The sequence below is a fragment of the Esox lucius genome, chromosome 16, assembly GCF_011004845.1.
Source record: "Esox lucius isolate fEsoLuc1 chromosome 16, fEsoLuc1.pri, whole genome shotgun sequence".
In the NCBI taxonomy this organism is placed as follows: Eukaryota; Metazoa; Chordata; class Actinopteri; order Esociformes; family Esocidae; genus Esox; species Esox lucius.
Genome location: NC_047584.1, coordinates 23,362,549 through 23,379,621, shown reverse-complemented (window position 1 = coordinate 23,379,621; position 17,073 = coordinate 23,362,549). Strand labels below are relative to the sequence as shown.

At 40.9% G+C, this 17,073-nt stretch overlaps 1 protein-coding gene across 1 annotated transcript; it reads right to left on the bottom strand.

Moving 5' to 3' along the window:
- Window positions 1-249: 249 nt before the first annotated feature.
- esd (esterase D/formylglutathione hydrolase) lies at window positions 250-4,063 on the bottom strand. The gene is made up of 9 exons (XM_010880049.5): window positions 3,964-4,063; window positions 3,078-3,156; window positions 2,802-2,890; window positions 2,072-2,170; window positions 1,506-1,630; window positions 1,308-1,427; window positions 1,125-1,223; window positions 831-998; window positions 250-573 (listed from the first exon to the last, which is right to left on the bottom strand). Exons 2-9 carry the CDS (start codon window positions 3,143-3,145, stop codon window positions 493-495), a joined length of 849 nt encoding a protein of 282 aa, XP_010878351.1. The 5' UTR covers window positions 3,146-3,156; window positions 3,964-4,063; the 3' UTR covers window positions 250-492.
- Between the last annotated feature and the right edge of the window lie 13,010 nt (window positions 4,064-17,073).

The window sequence follows — 17,073 nt, the reverse complement described above, 5'->3', positions numbered from 1 at the left end:
ACATTTTGATGTATTATTATACCACTTTGTACCTTTTGTCATATTGGTGTATTTGTTGTTCAGCAATTTGGACCTCATTGCATGAAACACCCTTTCAGTTTTGCCTTAACTGTTGTGAATAATGTATATATTTCTCATCACTATCAGTAAAGATCTTATCCATAAACTTCAATGTCTTACGTTTGATACTTAACCTACATTTACTCAGATGACTGTATGTGTGAGGTCACAACATGAAAACAAATGTTATGAAAAGTAATAAGTGAACTTTTATTTTCAAAAAAGTAGTTTGCATTAGCATGTGATTTGGCAAGCAAACTCCCCTTTAACATCACTAATCCCACTATTTAACATAGCAGGTCAGTTCCTTTCAGCTCAGCTGGTTCACTTCAGGTCATCAGGCTTTATTTCTCTGTATAGGGTAGATGGGACTGCACAGTAGAAGGCACAGAGGACAAAGCCTGGTTGGGTTCTGGTCTAGCAGTCATGCTTTTAAGCATTGAGGAACTTGGCATGGTGCTTGATGTGGTCGTTGATAAAGGAGTAGATGAAGTAGTAGCTGTGGTCATAGCCCTAAGGACGACATAGGTATTTAAATAACGTTTTATCTTGTAGGATACATTACCCTTAGTGAAACGAAATATTTACTAAATAATTATCCACCTAATATACAGTACACTTAATACTTAGTTTAGCTGATAGCATAATTTACGCTTCAACATTCCTGTGTAAAAAAACAAGTACAACTTTTTTTCCCTCTAGTTTGAATGCAATGGGCCGTTAAATACTGTATCAACAGTTGCCATTGTTGACCACTTTGCAACACTGACCGGCTGAAGCCTGAACACCACAGGAATCTTCTTTTCAGAGCAGGCGGCAATCAGGTTGTCAGGAAGCAGCTGGCTGGCTGACAGGAACTGGTCATCACGGCCCTGGTCGATCAGGATGTCCAGCTGGGGCCCACAATAGGAGCCCGCCAGCACGGTGGCATCATAAGACTGGAGAGAATAAAAGGGTAGGGGAAGAAAAATACAAACAGGTGTCGCTCACAAATGCTACTCTAACCCTAGGTGTTTCGTTCTAACAGAGCCCTTTGAGTGTAACTACCCCATCCCAGAATGTACCTCCCAGTCTTTCTTGTCTTCACCCAGGTACCCAGTGAAGGCTTTCTGCCCCCAGGCACACTGCATGGGGTTACAGATGGGGGCGAAGGCGGACACAGCCTGAAGGGAAGGACCGGGCGTCATTCAACATGTACATATTACATGAGTGTTACCAGCTATTGGTCTTGTGACACACTGCCATGCCTTGTATTTTCCAGGGTTCTTTAGGGCGCAGATGAGGGCTCCGTGTCCCCCCATCGAGTGACCAGAGATCGACATCTTCTCTGGGTCAGCTGGGAAGTTGGCGTTGATCAAACTAGGCAGCTGAGAGGAAGAGACAGTTGATAGGTGGCAAGTTTCAGGGGATTTACAGTAGCAAAAGCAGACAGGAGACCCACACACCTCCTCAGTGACATAGGCATACATGCGGTAGTTGGTCTTCCAGGGTTCCTGTGTGGCGTTTACATAGAAACCAGCTCCAGTGCCAAAGTCCCAGCTCTCATCTTCGCCCTCAATGTTACAACCACCTGAACATAGTTAATGTTATATGGGCGAGTGTGAAACTGGTGAGATGTCAACCTTGGAGTCTCGAGGACAGAGCAAATGTAACGCAACTTGATTTGAACTTTACATGTACATTTACTGGGGCTCGTTTTAAAATAAGTTGTAGGAGGTAGTGGAAGAATTCTTGACTTCACAGTTGAATAGTAGAGAAATGGAGGGAAAAGTTTAGTTTAAATGGTTAAGAGAACGTTTTAGGGTTAGTTTATGCAGATTTGTCTATTAGTCTATACATATCTCAGCATTTTAAGTTGGAACAACCCAAACTTGAAATAAAGTTGGTTTGGTCTCTCTTGCTTGAACCTTTCAAGAGATACTATTTTAGGGTTAAACAATGCTAATCATGCTAATATGTAAACAGAGTCAATACATTCTTAAGCTTAAAATAAAAAGCATGCGTGTCGCACGTGGGCTGGTGTCCGGCGCTACAATTATGAGGCCGTGCTCTGATGCTGCCTGCTGACTGCCAGCCTTGGTGATGAAGTTCTGCTCTGTGCACGTCAAACCTGAGTAGAAGAGACAGACATTTACATATTTATTCAGAGGCCACTGGGAGTTCCAACCTTAAACTTGCTGCAAGTACATCTGCAGTCAGGTCATACAGGTTCTCATACGGGCCATGATAGGAGAGCTTGGCCCGTATGATGCAGAGGGACATATTGCTCAGAAAAAACAGCTCAATTCGGGAATAGTCCACGCCACTGTACTCGGAACATATCATTGAAAATGTGCATTCCATTTAACAGCCTTAGTGGGTCTCAGGCTAAGTGACTAAGCCACCACGGCAGTTTTGGATAGCACAAAAAAAAAACAGTCAGCCAACTCAAAACTCCACTCAACAATGGCTGTTGTGGGTCAGCTACCTAGTATTAGAGGATGACAAAGGCAGTTTCATTAAAAATTAGAGATTTCAAACTTATGTGGGGTTTTTTTTTTTTTGCCATACTGGGACATTACAGTACAGTAACATTGTGCAGTTCTTGGACTGAGGTAGGTTTTTGAAGCCACATGCCCCATCCTTGCTGGCCTAATCAGAATGGTAGCACCAGTGGACCAGAATGCATTTCGGATCTGATGGCCAATACATGGAGATAAAGGCAAGCATGCCAGACATTGTTAACTGATCATAACATTTACCTGAGAGCCAGTAGAAGACAGGACACTTCCCATTCTCAGCCTTAGGGGGCAGGTAGATGGCAAACTTCATTTTACACTTCAGCTCAGTGCTAGACAGACGTGCATGTATATGTTTATGACTAGTTTTCCAACAAACCCAAATGGTGTACAATTATTAAATGGCATTATTGCATTAAACTAAAAACCAAAAAACTCCTAAAATGCTGCAATGCGTTGCTTTCATGTGTGGTTATATTCAAGCAGGATTCGCTTCCGTGTTGCCGAGACGGGGCTTACCTGTCATGCTCGAACACTTTCTGGTAGCCACCGCTGCATTTGTTGGATGTTACTTGGGTGAGGGACATTTTTCCGTTACCTTTGAAAAGCCCAAGTGGGAAAGTATTACATTATGGGAAAGGATTAAATAGTGTAGAGATCCCTAAGGCATATACCCTTTGCACTTGTGGAGATCTGACAGGATTTGACGTGTAATAAATGTGGTAACAGTGCTATCTTCTCTTCATATATAGGAACATTCGCCATATGACTTCGTGCCTTTAACACTTATTAAATCCTCTCAAAGCTCCACAAGTACATGGGTTGTAAAGAACTATGGATCAATTTGGGATTTTTCTTAAAAAGAATGTGCAAATGTATAAAAAAAAGTTATAACCAATTTGTTTTTAGACAGCCTACTATCTTAACTTGCGCGTTATGCACACAATATAACGGTCACGGTTTATAACGCCAGTCTACATGCAGTAGATAGATTGCTAAAATAGATTGAGATAACTATGGTCAACCGCCAGTGCAGAGAACCGGACCGACCATGAGGCCCACACTGAGTATAGCCGTCTAATTCGAGCAGGAACTAGAAAAAAGAAACATCGTCAGCCTCCGGCAAGTAGCCTACTAGTAAACTAAAATTTGAATTTGCTAAAGCCTGTGCTACATGCACACAACTTCAATTACAGACAAACATGCAACATTTCGGTTTATGTCTAGCGATCTGGCTTATTCGAGTTTGAATCCTGCAAGCAAGATGCAGTTGTACGTCTTTTATTATTCGGACAATTTCTACTTTTTAAAACCATGTACAATGCAAAACTGTATTTTATTTATATTGCCATTCCTTAAATTAAAATGATTGCAAACAATTTCTCTTCGGCTACTTATACTGTACCTGCTTCTTGGATCTACACGGCAGGGTTCAACGTGAGGTAAACGTGAGACGTAATGTGGACGCCTCCCCTTTGTTCCGTCTCCATTTTGTTCCGTCCCCATTCTTAAAGTGTATGACGGTATTCAACCGAAAGGAAGCGCTGTTCTCAAAGAAACAGGTCACGCCATATCAAAGGTGTGGTGGTATGTCTTGGGGATGCTTGATTTGGACATGGAAAACTTGCTATCGTTGAAGGAACCATATATTCTGCTCTTTATCAGAGAATTCTAATAGAATAATGTGATGCAATGATTTTCTTGGGACATTGAAACAAAAATACAGAATATCAGAAAGGGGACAAATACTTTTTCATAGCACTGTTCACACCCACCTTGTTTCCCTTATTTCATAACTGTCCTACACCCTACTATCATCACTTTTATTAGGCGCATTCCAAGTAGAAAAATGATTAACTATTATTTTCCCTGAACTAAACAGACTGCTATAGTATTGCAATTTGGCCTTTTCACTGTGACTTGGAGCAATCTTTCACTGTGATGATGGTTTGTTTGGTGGGCCTAACTTGGTTTTCGAGGATATAAAAAATATAAACCTACAGTCTAAGTAATTTAGCACACACTCTTACCCAGAATAAGTTGCAGCGAGGGATTTATTTTAATACTTATTTCATACTGGCACCCTGTGGGAACTAAACCCACAACCCTGGTGTTGAAACCACCATGCTATTCCAACTAAACTAGACAGGACCACATACAGAAGGTTCCTCAGACAACATACTGTGTAGGCGTAGACAGACATCTCAACAGTAACAGGCCCGTAAATCAGTCAATAGTCTTCCTGGTACCAACTTTGACTAAAAATAGTCAGGTCAGTATTTAACTTAAAAATAGCACTGGTAGCAAGGATCGGTTGGGAAAATGTAATAAAATAACATCTCACAGTGCAATGACTGACTTTCTTGAATGTTTATGTGAAAGCAATCAGTGGCCACTTGGGTACATCTATCTAAAATTGGCTAGGATCCCCTAAACAAGTCACTCAGGTAGACTGGCCATAGGGGGATGGTCAGCAACAGTGCTTAGGCAAGCTGTGGCTTTAAATGATGCTCCATCAGTATTAAGGGACCTAATGTGTGCCCAGAAAATATTCCCACTCCGTTACACCGCCATCACAAGCCTGTACCGCGGACACAAGGCAGGATGGATCCATTGATGAATCAAGATTTCTATCTTTGGTCGTCCAGTTTTGGTGATCGCATGCCAATCTTCCTGATCTCAGCTGACAGGAGAAAAACCTGGCATGATCTTCTGCTGCTGTAGCCCATCCACTTCAAGGTTAAATGCATTGTGCTTTCAGATATGTCCTTTTGCACATCACTGTTGTAAAGATTTGAGTATTTGATGCCTTTCTGTCAGCCTTATCAAGCCTGGCCATTCTCCTCTGACCTCTCAAATTAACAGGGTGTTTTCGCCCACTGAACTGCCACTCACTGGATGTTTCTGGTAAATCACACCATTCTCTGTAAACCCAAGAGTCTGTACTGTGTGAAAATCCCAGGAGGCCAGCTTCTGAGATGCTGGAACCGCCATGTCTGGCACAAACAGTAATCCTATTGTCATATTTGCTCAGATAACACATCTTTCCCATTCTAATGTTTGGTCAAACAACAACTAAATCTCTCAATCATATCTGCTATCTTTATGTATTGAGATGCAATTTGCTGTTTTTCTATTTAAGCTAACAAGCAGGTGTACCTGATAAAGTGGCCACTGATTCGATTTTAACTTGCTAACGGTATTTGTGTCATACAATCAATAACAGACGATATCAAACAGACTTTGGAGACATGCTATAGTCATGCTCTTGAGGAAAAACCTTTTGTCATGGCAAATCCACACCTGACATAGGTAGTGATTGATGTTTTGGAATGATGGTATTCCTTTGCATACAGGAAATACGGAATTCTATGTCAATATCCACATTAATGTTAACATCATGTATGATAATCTATTGAAAAGCTTTTCCAAACAATGTTCTACCGAAACATTTAAAAAATGTAGTTGCCTTCATAGTAAATAAATATACAACCGTTCAAAAGTTTTGGGTCTGTCACGCCCACACCATCTTCCCTCCCTCTGCAACACTGATTCGCCAGTGTTCTGGAAGATCGCCAGCGTTCACATATCAGATACCTCCACCTTATTTTACACACCTGGTCCTCATCAACCCCAATCATGCTCCTATATCTAGCCCTCTGATTCACACACCCCTGGTGCTTATTGACCCTGTATCGCTCGATGCCAGAGCTGCGTCGGTGTATTCCTGGTTTAGCCTGTTGTTTATTGTCTTGCGCTTGTATCGCTTTTTTTTTTGTATCGTTTTTGAAAAGAAAGCACATTTCTTGTCCATTAAAATGTATCAGAAATACAGTGTAGACATTGTTGATGTTGTAAATAACTATTGTAGCTGGAAACGACTGGTATCTAATGGAATTTCAACCTTGACGTACAGGGGCCCATTATCAGCAACTGAAAACTATTTTGCTGATTAAAGCAATCAAACTGGCCTTTAGACTAGTTAATATCTGGAGCATCAGCAATTGTGGGTTTGATTACAGGCTCAAAATGTCCAGAAACAAATAATTATATTCTGAAACTCTTCAGTCTATTCTCGTTCTGAGAAATGAAGGCTGTTCCATGGGAGAAGTTGCCAAGAAATTGAAGATCTCGTACAACGCTGTGTGCTACTCTCTTTATAAGACAGCGCAAACTGGCTCAAACCAGAATAGAAAGAGGAGTGGGAGGCCTCAGTGCACAACTGAGCAAGAGGACAAATACATTAGTGTCTAGTCTGAGAAACAGACGCCTCACAGGTCCTCAACTGGAAGCTTCATTAAACAGTCATCTGCAAAACAACAGTCTCAATGTCAACAGTGAAGAAGTGACTCCAGGATGCTGGCCTTCTAGGCAGGGTTGCAAAGAAAAAGCCATATCTCAGACAGGCCAATAAAAAGAATAGATGAGCAAGAGAATACAGGCACAGGAAAGAGGAAGATTGGAAAAAAGTGTTATAGACAGACAAATCTGTGGTTTTCAGATCACAAAGAACATTCGTGAGATGCAGACCAAATGAAAAGATGTTGGAGGAGTGCTTCATGCCATCTGTCAAGCATGGTGGAGGCAATGTGATGGTCTGGATTGGAAACAGTTTCCTCCTACAACAGGACAATGACCCAGAGCACAGCTCCAAATTATGCAAGAACTATTTAGGGAAGAAATAGTCAGCTGGTATTCTGTCTGTAATGGAGTGGCCATCACAGTCGAAGGATCTCCACTGGCCTTAAGGGATTTTAGGGGCTTGTTGATTTTGGCATTAGGACAGTGAATCAGTTTTCCCTAAGAAAATGCATATCCAAAACAAGAAACTAGAGAAAAATGTTTGCTACAATGCAAGGTAATAATTATATAATTCTGAGTAAGAGTTTGTTCCAGTTGCTTTTGGTAATTTACATGCATTTGTCAATAGCTCATCCCATGTCTTAGTTTAACACCCCTTTTTAACTACATATCCATCAGTTATCCTCTTAAAGTCAATGACTGGTGGATATAGTAATTAATTATAACATGAAAAACATCTGCCTGAAAATGATCTAGTCAGATGTTGTCTGATGTGTAATCATAGTTAAGCTAACCAACTGGCAATATTGATGTTAGCCATCTGCTGTGAGTTGCATCTATTTAATATCAGCCAGCTATTATCTTGTCTCTAATCACTACTTTTCTAGCCTAGGTAACCTTGAGAATAATGCTTTTTGGGCCAGGGCTTGTTTGATAAGACTTTTTATAACATTCATAGATGTTTGTGGTTACTTCAAATTATTGATTTTGAGGCGAGAGATTGACCACCATGTTTTTTGTTTTGGTCAGGGGTCTCGGAGTTGGCGTATTGATACGTTGAAGAGCCAAGTGTCACAGCTTGGAGGCAGGACACAAGGCGCAGAGCTTAAGTATGGAAACATTCCTTTATTTGTTCTTTCAAAGCAACAAAACAACAAAAAGGAGAGGCAAACTGAGAACTGAATGCACACAGCATAAATAATAATCCACACAGCATAAATAATAATTCACACAGAAGTGGAGAAAAGTAAATACCAGTTCTTATTCTCCGGTACATTCCCCACTTGACAAATGGCAGGAGATTGATCAACGTGAGGCTGTGGTGCAGGGTTGCCAGATTTAATTGACTGTAAACTGCACAATTACTTACGGACTCCACAAAAAAAACACCAACACTATTTTTCCTATAAAACTCATCTGTAAATCGACCCGCCCAAGCCCATTTTTGCCCGCACACTATCATATAAAATAACCCAATTATGTGGAAAACCGCCTCATTTGGCAACACTGCTTCAGTGTGAGGGATCCAAAGTAATGCAGCATACTTTCATTAGGCATCATATCCGATAGGTGAGAGCATTGCCTAAGTAATGTCCTGGGACATCTTCACCACACACTAGAGGGCTTGGTTGTCATACGCGGATCAGTTCCCATACCAGGCTGTGATGGAGCCGGTCAGAATGCTTTCATGCTTTTAATGTGCGGCGAAAGTATTTAGAGAGGACCCAGATAGAATGCTAATTTTCTTTTGTTTCCTTAAGAAGTGGAGTGCTTTGTACCATCTTAACAATACTGGTGGCATTGGTGGACCATTTCACTGTTTCAAAAGCTCCTTTAATTGTTGCTTGTAGGCAAGGAGAATGAACTGGAAGTCATGATCCAATTGGACTAAGGGGGACAGAGATGGATTTGTTGTCCAGGGTATTTTTACCTCAAGTGGAGCATAGTACTATTTCAGAAAGATAGATTATTAACATACAGTGGGGAGAACAAGTATTTGATCCACTGCCGATTTTTCAGGTTTTCCCACTTACAAAGCATGTAGAAGTCTGTCATTTTTATCATAGGTACTCTTCAACTGTGAGTGACGGAATCTAAAACAAAAATCCAGGAAATCACATTGTATGATTTTTAAGTAATTAATTTGCATTTGATTGCATGACATAAGTATTTGATACATCAGAAAAGCAGAACTTAATATTTGGTACAGAAACCTTTGTTTGCAATTACAGAGATCATACGTTTCCTGTAGTTCTTGACCAGGTTTGCACACTATGCAGCAGGGATTTTGGCCCACTCCTCCATACAGACCTTCTCCAGATCCTTCAGGTTTCGGGGCTGTCGCTGGCCAATACGGACATTCAACTCCCTCCAAAGATTTTCTATTGGGTTCAGGTCTGGAGACTGGCTAGGCCACTCCAGGACCTTGAGATGCTTCTTACAGAGCCACTCCTTAGTTGCCCTGGCTGTGTGTTTTGGGTCGTTGTCAAGCTGGAAGACCCAGCCACGACCCATCTTCAATGCTCTTACTGAAGGAAGGAGGTTGTTGGCCAAGATCTCGCGATACATGGCCCCATCCATTCTCCCCTCAATATGGTGCAGTCGTCCTGTCCCCTTTGCAGAAAAGCATCCCCAAAGAATGATGTTTCCACCTCCATGCTTCATGGTTGAGATGGTGTTCTTGGGGTTGTACTCATCCTTCTTCTTCCTCCAAACACCGTGAGTGGAGTTTAGACCAAAAAGCTCTATTTTTGTCTCATCAGACCACACGACCTTCTCCCATTCCTCCTGTGGATCATCCAGATGGTCATTGGCAAACTTCAGACGGGCCTGGACATGCGTTGGCTTGAGCAGGGGGACATTGCGTGCGCTGCAGGATTTTAATCCATGACGGCGTAGTATGTTACTAATGGTTATCTTTGAGACTGTGGTCCCAGCTCTCTTCAGGTCATTGACCAGGTCCTGCTGTGTAGTTCTGGGCTGATCCCTCACCTTCCTCATGATCATTGATGCCCCACGAGGTGAGATCTTGCATGGAGCCCCAGGCCGAGGGAGATTGACCGTCATCTTGAACTTCTTCCATTGAGTGGAGAACGAGAAGGCTTCTTAACTAACAGGTCTGTGAGAGCCGGAATTCTTACTGGTTGGTAGGTGATAAAATACTTATGTCATGCAATAAAATGCAAAGAAATACATTATTTATACACATAGGTACACAGTTGAAGTGTACCTATGTGTAGGTAGCTCTGTTAAACCAGAACATACTCTGAGTTATGGCTCCAGACATAGAGCTTGAAATGCCTGATTAGAAACTATAGCAAAAAATATCTCAACAAAATCTGCTACCTAATAAGTTAAGTAGATCTCATCCTATCTAAGTGAATAAAATCCATAGCTAATCCAGCAATCAAATTCTATTTCTTCACTATGGCCTGTTGCAGATAATCCAATTGACATCGGAGTCTGCATTCTGTGCAACATTTATTTCTGAACATTAGCATTATCTGCACAACGTTCTGCACAACATGTCCAATGTATCCCAACACAGCTAGGCTTTGATTATACGTACATGCTTTTTTGGTGATTTCACCCAGGTAAGCTAAGTAACACCATGGCTGGCACAAGAAGATTGGAACCCTGGCAGAAAATAACAGAAGGAGTAAATTCAGTGGCATGCTTTCATTTATCAAATGGGCTATGAGTGGGAGAGGGTAAGATGAGGACTGAGGTATGGGTGGGAGACTGTTAGATGGAGACTGGGGTATGGGTGGGAGACTGTTAGATGGAGACTGGGGTATGGGTGGGAGTTTGTTAGATGGAGACTGGGGTATGGGTGGGAGACTGTTAGATGGAGACTGGGGTATGGGTGGGAGACTGTTAGATGGAGACTGGGGTATGGGTGGGAGACTGTTAGATGGAGACTGGGGTATGGGTGGGAGACTGTTAGATGGAGACTGGGGTATGGGTGGGAGACTGTTAGATGGAGACTGGGGTATGGGTGGGAGACTGTTAGATGGAGACTGGGGTATGGGTGGGAGTTTGTTAGATGGAGACTGGGGTATGGGTGGGAGACTGTTAGATGGAGACTGGGGTATGGGTGGGAGACTGTTAGATGGAGACTGGGGTATGGGTGGGAGACTGTTAGATGGAGACTGGGGTATGGGTGGGAGACTGTTAGATGGAGACTGGGGTATGGGTGGGAGTTTGTTAGATGGAGACTGGGGTATGGGTGGGAGACTGTTAGATGGAGACTGGGGTATGGGTGGGAGACTGTTAGATGGAGACTGGGGTATGGGTGGGAGACTGTTAGATGGAGACTGGGGTATGGGTGGGAGACTGTTAGATGAGGATGGTGGTTGGCTTGATCGATGACAAAACGGTGGTAGGCTTGAGCACTGATGACGACAATACGGTCTCCGCGGGGGAGGTCAGCGACCTGGCAACAGTCCCTCATTGAACATCAGCAAGACAAAGAACTGATTGTGAACTATGGGAATTGGAGGAATCAAGGAAACAAGCACACCCCCATTCACATCATCTGGATTGAAGTGGAGCAGGTTGAGCTTGTGTACACGTCACTGACAGGTGAATATGGTCCACCCATCCAGTTGTGGTACCTCAGCCCTCTCAGGAGGCTGTAAGGATTTGGCATGGGCCCTAGGACCATCCGAAGTTCTACAGCTGACAACACCCTAACCGGCTGCTACTTCGCTCGGCTAAGAATCACAAGGCGCTTTGTGGGCTGGTCTGAACCTCTACACCGGGCGTGTCAAGGGGCCGATTGACAAAGGAAAGCCTGCTCTTCGTATTTACGCACGGCATGCATTGCCAGCGTGCCTAGAACGGACAGGACCTGAGGCTGTTAAACATGACTGCAAAATGTCTACTAACTGTGTACCAGCACTCTCCGCATGGTCCCCTCTTTGAGCTAGCCCTTTAATACTGACTTCATGTACACATACTGGACTCTACACATAGATACCGACACACACACACACATATATAACTATAACTCTCCTCATTTAGTGTTTATATATTTCTTGTGTTACTATTTTCTGTTTATTTTTGATGTAAATTCCTCACTTTTTTTCCTGGAGAAAAGCCCGTAAGTCAGCATTTCACTGTTAGTCTACATCTGCTGTTTACTAAGCGTGTGATAAATACAATTTGATTTGACATACACACATATACACGCAAACGTGTGAATGTATCACTCACTAACACACGCACACACACACACATGCACTAACACATTTGTGCACAAAGTTATTATGTAAGTTGTGTGTTTTCCTGGAAGTATTGTAAAACAAATATTTAATCAGGACAATGTTTTCATTTCTAATGTCTTTAGTTCTCAACAGTTAGAAGTGGAGCATCACTTTGTCCTCACATGGTAACTAAGAGAAGGAAAAGAGTAAAGAACGACTCTAGGCCCAGATTCAAGGACACACTGGATGATTTTCAGAAAGCAAGACAGGATAATAATTCCATAGTGCTTACGTGGATAATGCTTTCACTCAATTCATGTCTGGTATCCAGTAAACCCAGTATAAACACAATATATCCAGTTAAACATCGAGGGAACCATTTGACAATTTATAAATCATGTATTCTGGCTTAGTAGTAAGAGAGGTATGCAGACATACTAGTATAAGCGCTAAGGTGGAGCAACGACGGAGAGTCTTACTAAACTGTCAGTGTTCCAAGGTCCCGCCATATAAGCTCCATTCCAGGGATATTCTTCAGCGGTTTTATGACCCCAGACAATGTCATCAGTCTGTCAGCTGGCAGGTCATGACTAGGTCCGACCTGTGACACAATTAAAGTCTCAGGATCAATTCTGAGAAAAGCACACCCCCATTCACATCATTTTAGTTTTTAGTCTAAAAAGTAATTGAGAAGGAATGTGGCCATGCTGTGAGGGTGCTTACATCAGTGGTTCGGATTCTTACCTGTTTTACACGTCATTTTTGGTAGATGTGTGGATGCTTTATAGACTAGATGTTGAACACTAGATCAACATTTCTAAGAGTTTTAAATAGTTAGTTAAAATATTATTCACATCCTCATCATACACTTTTATCCCTAAATGAGAATTTGCCACAGCTGCGGCCCATCCAATGCTGCAACATCTGAAGCGAACAGAGACCAGAACCATGAGGGTTGACATAAGTGCTTTAAAAGTTTAAACAGGCTTCCTCGGCTCTTGTCTCCTCGTTTCCATATTCAGTGACCTGAAAACCCAGCCCCAGTGAAATCAATACAGATCATGCTTTTTACAGTTCTGGAATTACAATTACGTGGTACTGTACATTGTCACAAGCCTTTAGTACATATTAAAGAAGCAGTTGTTTCATAACACAAATTGCGTGGTCACTTTTTCATTAAACTGATGTTTCCTCTGCCATATGCCATTGCAATAAATGTTTATGCAAAGTTTGTTTTTACAGTGCAATAAAAATAGATTTAATCAGTGGTTTTTGCCACTGATCAACCACACAAAAATTGAAAATGTATCTAAATCTACAAATATAAAAAATAAAAAATAATTGTATAAGTATTCACCCTTTTTAGTTGATATTTGGGAGTGGTGAGGCTATTTAGAAAAGTCTTCACCTGCTTTGCTAGACACACAATGCTGTCAAATTGTTATGATTTCAAAACATTGTAGAAAGTGGAGGCTCCTGATTTGCTGAGTAGAATGGGTGTTTTTATTGTTTTATTTCAACATTATGTATATTACGATTTAGACTGGTCATTCTTAGCCATGCTAATCTTTTAATAGGTGGCAGACCGGGTACTTCAATCCTGTTTGTTTTTTTAATTTCTACTTCCATTGCTGTGGCAGAGTTGCAGTTATCTCGTAATACTTTTAAACCAAACATGACTCTACCGATACCTCATCTACTTGCTTGCAAGAAAGCATTTGACCTTCTGTACTAGTAATGTCTTTACAAACATGTTACCTTTGTTAAAAAAAAAAATATATGAAGAAACTTCTAATATATTTCAGTTTCACCATATTGTTTGCTGTAATAACTGATCTGGGTCTTCTGGAGGTTACAAGAATATCTTAAATAAAAAAAAAATATTCAAGCACAGACTTTTTCATTGACAGTTTTCTTTGTAATAATTTAGATTTTTCTAGAATTGACTGGCTGGTGTCATTGTGCCACCAACAGTTGCTTTGGAAATTACAACATTTTGTATTCTAGTAATTTAGTCCAAAGCAACTTACATGAGCAATTAGCACATAGTGGTAGGCTGTCTACCAACTAATGTATAATGTTAATTCAGGTAGAATGTGTCTAATAATTATCTTTCGAATACATTTGATGAATTGTTCTTATATGCTACTTTTGACAGTGGTGGATCTCAGAATAGAGTAGGAATGGAAGAAGGAGTTTAGAAATTCCTATAGTGGTCAAAATCCCCTCTGTTTCACTGATCTCATAACGGAATAATACATTAATGTGTATTCAAAAGTATACTGATCTCTTTTGTGTGTAACATAAATCCCTTCAATATACCTACTTTTCATTTGACTTAATTTTCATTTTAAATGATACCAAAGCAAAGTAAACACATTTAAATGAGGCGAGAGATTAAAAGGAATGGAACAAACTGCTCTGCTGCTGGGAAAATCTAAGCTAAGTATGCGAAGACTATGTTTCTTGCAAAACACAGCTTAAATTAATTAAATTAGAGTACATATTGAACCAGTAATCTTTCCTCCTTAGTGAGAAATATTCAAAAAACCTGTCGAAGGACAAAGACAAAAAGGGGCCATTCAAATGATTTGAGGGTGTGCAATACACAATGTTTGAGAGAAAGGACATGTCTATCACTATATTTTAATTTTAGAAAGGAGAGCAAAGCACATCAGCAGTAACGATAAACAGTTCCATGAGCGTGACACTTCAGTCTGGTTAAAACAAAACACTACCTGGCTATGACTGACTCCCAGTAGTAAGCATTGCGTCTCCCCGTCTTTCTCCCCCTCTTTGTTATTCGTCCCTTCATTCTACAGTCTCCGTTTCTCTTAACAGTTCCCTTTTCAATTTCTATGGGACTCTGGTGTTTGCTTGTCCCCATTCTTAAGCATTCCCACTCTCTCATACATCCTCACGTCATAATCTGTCACATGCCCAGTCCCAAAAAGTAGCCACGGAGAATGGGATAGGAGCCAACCATAGCCCTTTTCATCTCTCCTTTCTCCTCAGTCTTACCTTCTTCCCTCTGTCATCTTTGTAATTATCCATCCCTTATCCCCTATGCAGCTCTGAAGGGATTCCAGTTGAATTCTTTAAGTAATGTGACCTAAATGAATCCACCATTGTCTCTCCCTAATCTTACCGTAGATGGCCGTGTCATAATGTGCATAACAGGGAGGAACATTTGGCTACAGTCTCCAGGTTGGAAACAGCCTTTGTGTTATTATTATAATGGTTAACACTGTGAAGAGTTCATAAAGGGGTTATACCTTATTAAGGCTTATTTCATAATTTTTTAACTGACTGTAAAACACAAAAAAGTGCAATAACTAGTCAGTATTTCACAAATATGGTGTACCTCCAGTTCCTAACCATTTTGAAACACACCCAATGTGTATTAGAAAAAAATCTTCTGTATCATCATGCAACATAATTTTTCATGGTGGCGGTTGATTTTTACCTAGTTTCTTTATAACTTCATTGTTAACGGTTGCCCAGTTAAACCTTGGTTACTTTCTTGCTTCTGGATGTAATGCATTGGTACTCGGTCCCAGGAGCAGAATACGTTGGTTTTCAAGATGTGTCATGACCCACAACACTTATATCCTGTTAACATTTGTAAATGTATTAGAATTATAGATTAATTAAATAACCCTTAATAAGGTAGATATTATATATTTGATGTTATTTTAGTGTTGCTTTTATAATGTCTACATAATACATGGGCTCTAAATGATGTCCGTGCCAGTAACTACTGAGGATCCCAGTGTCGTCTGTGGCTTTTCCTCTTTTCCTCCTGGCTAATTACATAACTAACTGCAGGGTAGTCTGTTTAACATGAGCCATTTATCCTGGTCCTGTCCCCATTTTGACAGTGACTACGTTTGATGACAGATTTAGATATCAAAGACACATTGTAATATGACTGTGATCAGACAGGCATTGTCAGGAAGTGAAGATGGATGCAGACAATAAGGACAATTTACTGTAAATGACTATAATTTACCGTAAATGACCCTAAAACCTTCAGATATTATTGGCAGGTGGCACCATTAACTTGTGACATCAATATGTCATTTTGTCACAGTGTAGAAATAAGACACGTTTCATTCATACCACCTGTGAACTGTATTTCTGAAAATGTCTACACAATCAAAATGTGGATGAGATCGGGACCAAGCAGGCATGTTAGTGCCAGAAATAAACAAGGTTAGACATCGTTAATGAATCATCCGTGATGTCAAATTGTGAATCATTTTGAATGATCGTGGCTGATGGCCTTTGTGAATAATTTAGTGGTGAGTAGGGTAACTTCAAAGAGAGATCAGGAAGCATGAAAGGTGAGTTTAGAGAAGAGCCAGACTAATGATGGGTGGATGGCGTGTGTTTGTGTGTGTGGTGCTCTGAATTGTAACGCATAGCAGCCTTGGGAACTGGCAGTTCATACATAGTGGTCTGGCGATTAAAAAAAAAGGTGGGTAAACTGATTACCAGTTGCAGTAAAAGAAACATGAGGCTCCCAATACATTCCGTGTATTTTTCTATAAACGTGGGTGGACTATCAGTCAAAAATAAAATAAAAAGGTGGGTGAACTGTCATGCAAAATAACTATAATACAAAATAAAACAGGTGGGTGAACTGTGTTTTACTCCTACCGCACCACTGTTCACACAAAGGGATAACAGAAGGTTTGACTTCTACATTAGAAGTCTATCCAAGTGGGTCGAATGTCTATATGACTTAAAAGCCAGCCCCTGGAGGCAGCACACACACACACACACTGTCTTAGCAAGAAATGTAATGATACCCCAAACAAGCACTAAAACCTTCCCATTTACAACCCATTGAAATTCAACACACACACCCAGACACAGCCAGCAGGCTGTGAATGTTTATCTTGTGTAATTCAGTCTCGGTACATGTATGGGATACACAGATGTCAGTGGATTGAAAACACAGCTGTGGGCTAATCTAATTGATCTCACTAACGAAATGTACC

What these genes read in the sequence shown, in the direction of transcription:
- esd (XM_010880049.5), bottom strand. Translation starts at nt 3,145, where the DNA reads ATGTCCCTCACCCAAGTAACATCCAACAAATGCAGCGGTGGCTACCAG. An exon ending in AGCGCCGGACACCAGCCCAC is followed by an intron (nt 1,631 to 2,071) that starts GTGCGACACGCA and finishes AACTATGTTCAG; the next exon opens with GTGGTTGTAACATTGAGGGC. An exon ending in TGGTGTTCAGGCTTCAGCCG is followed by an intron (nt 574 to 830) that starts GTCAGTGTTGCA and finishes TGTCGTCCTTAG; the next exon opens with GGCTATGACCACAGCTACTA.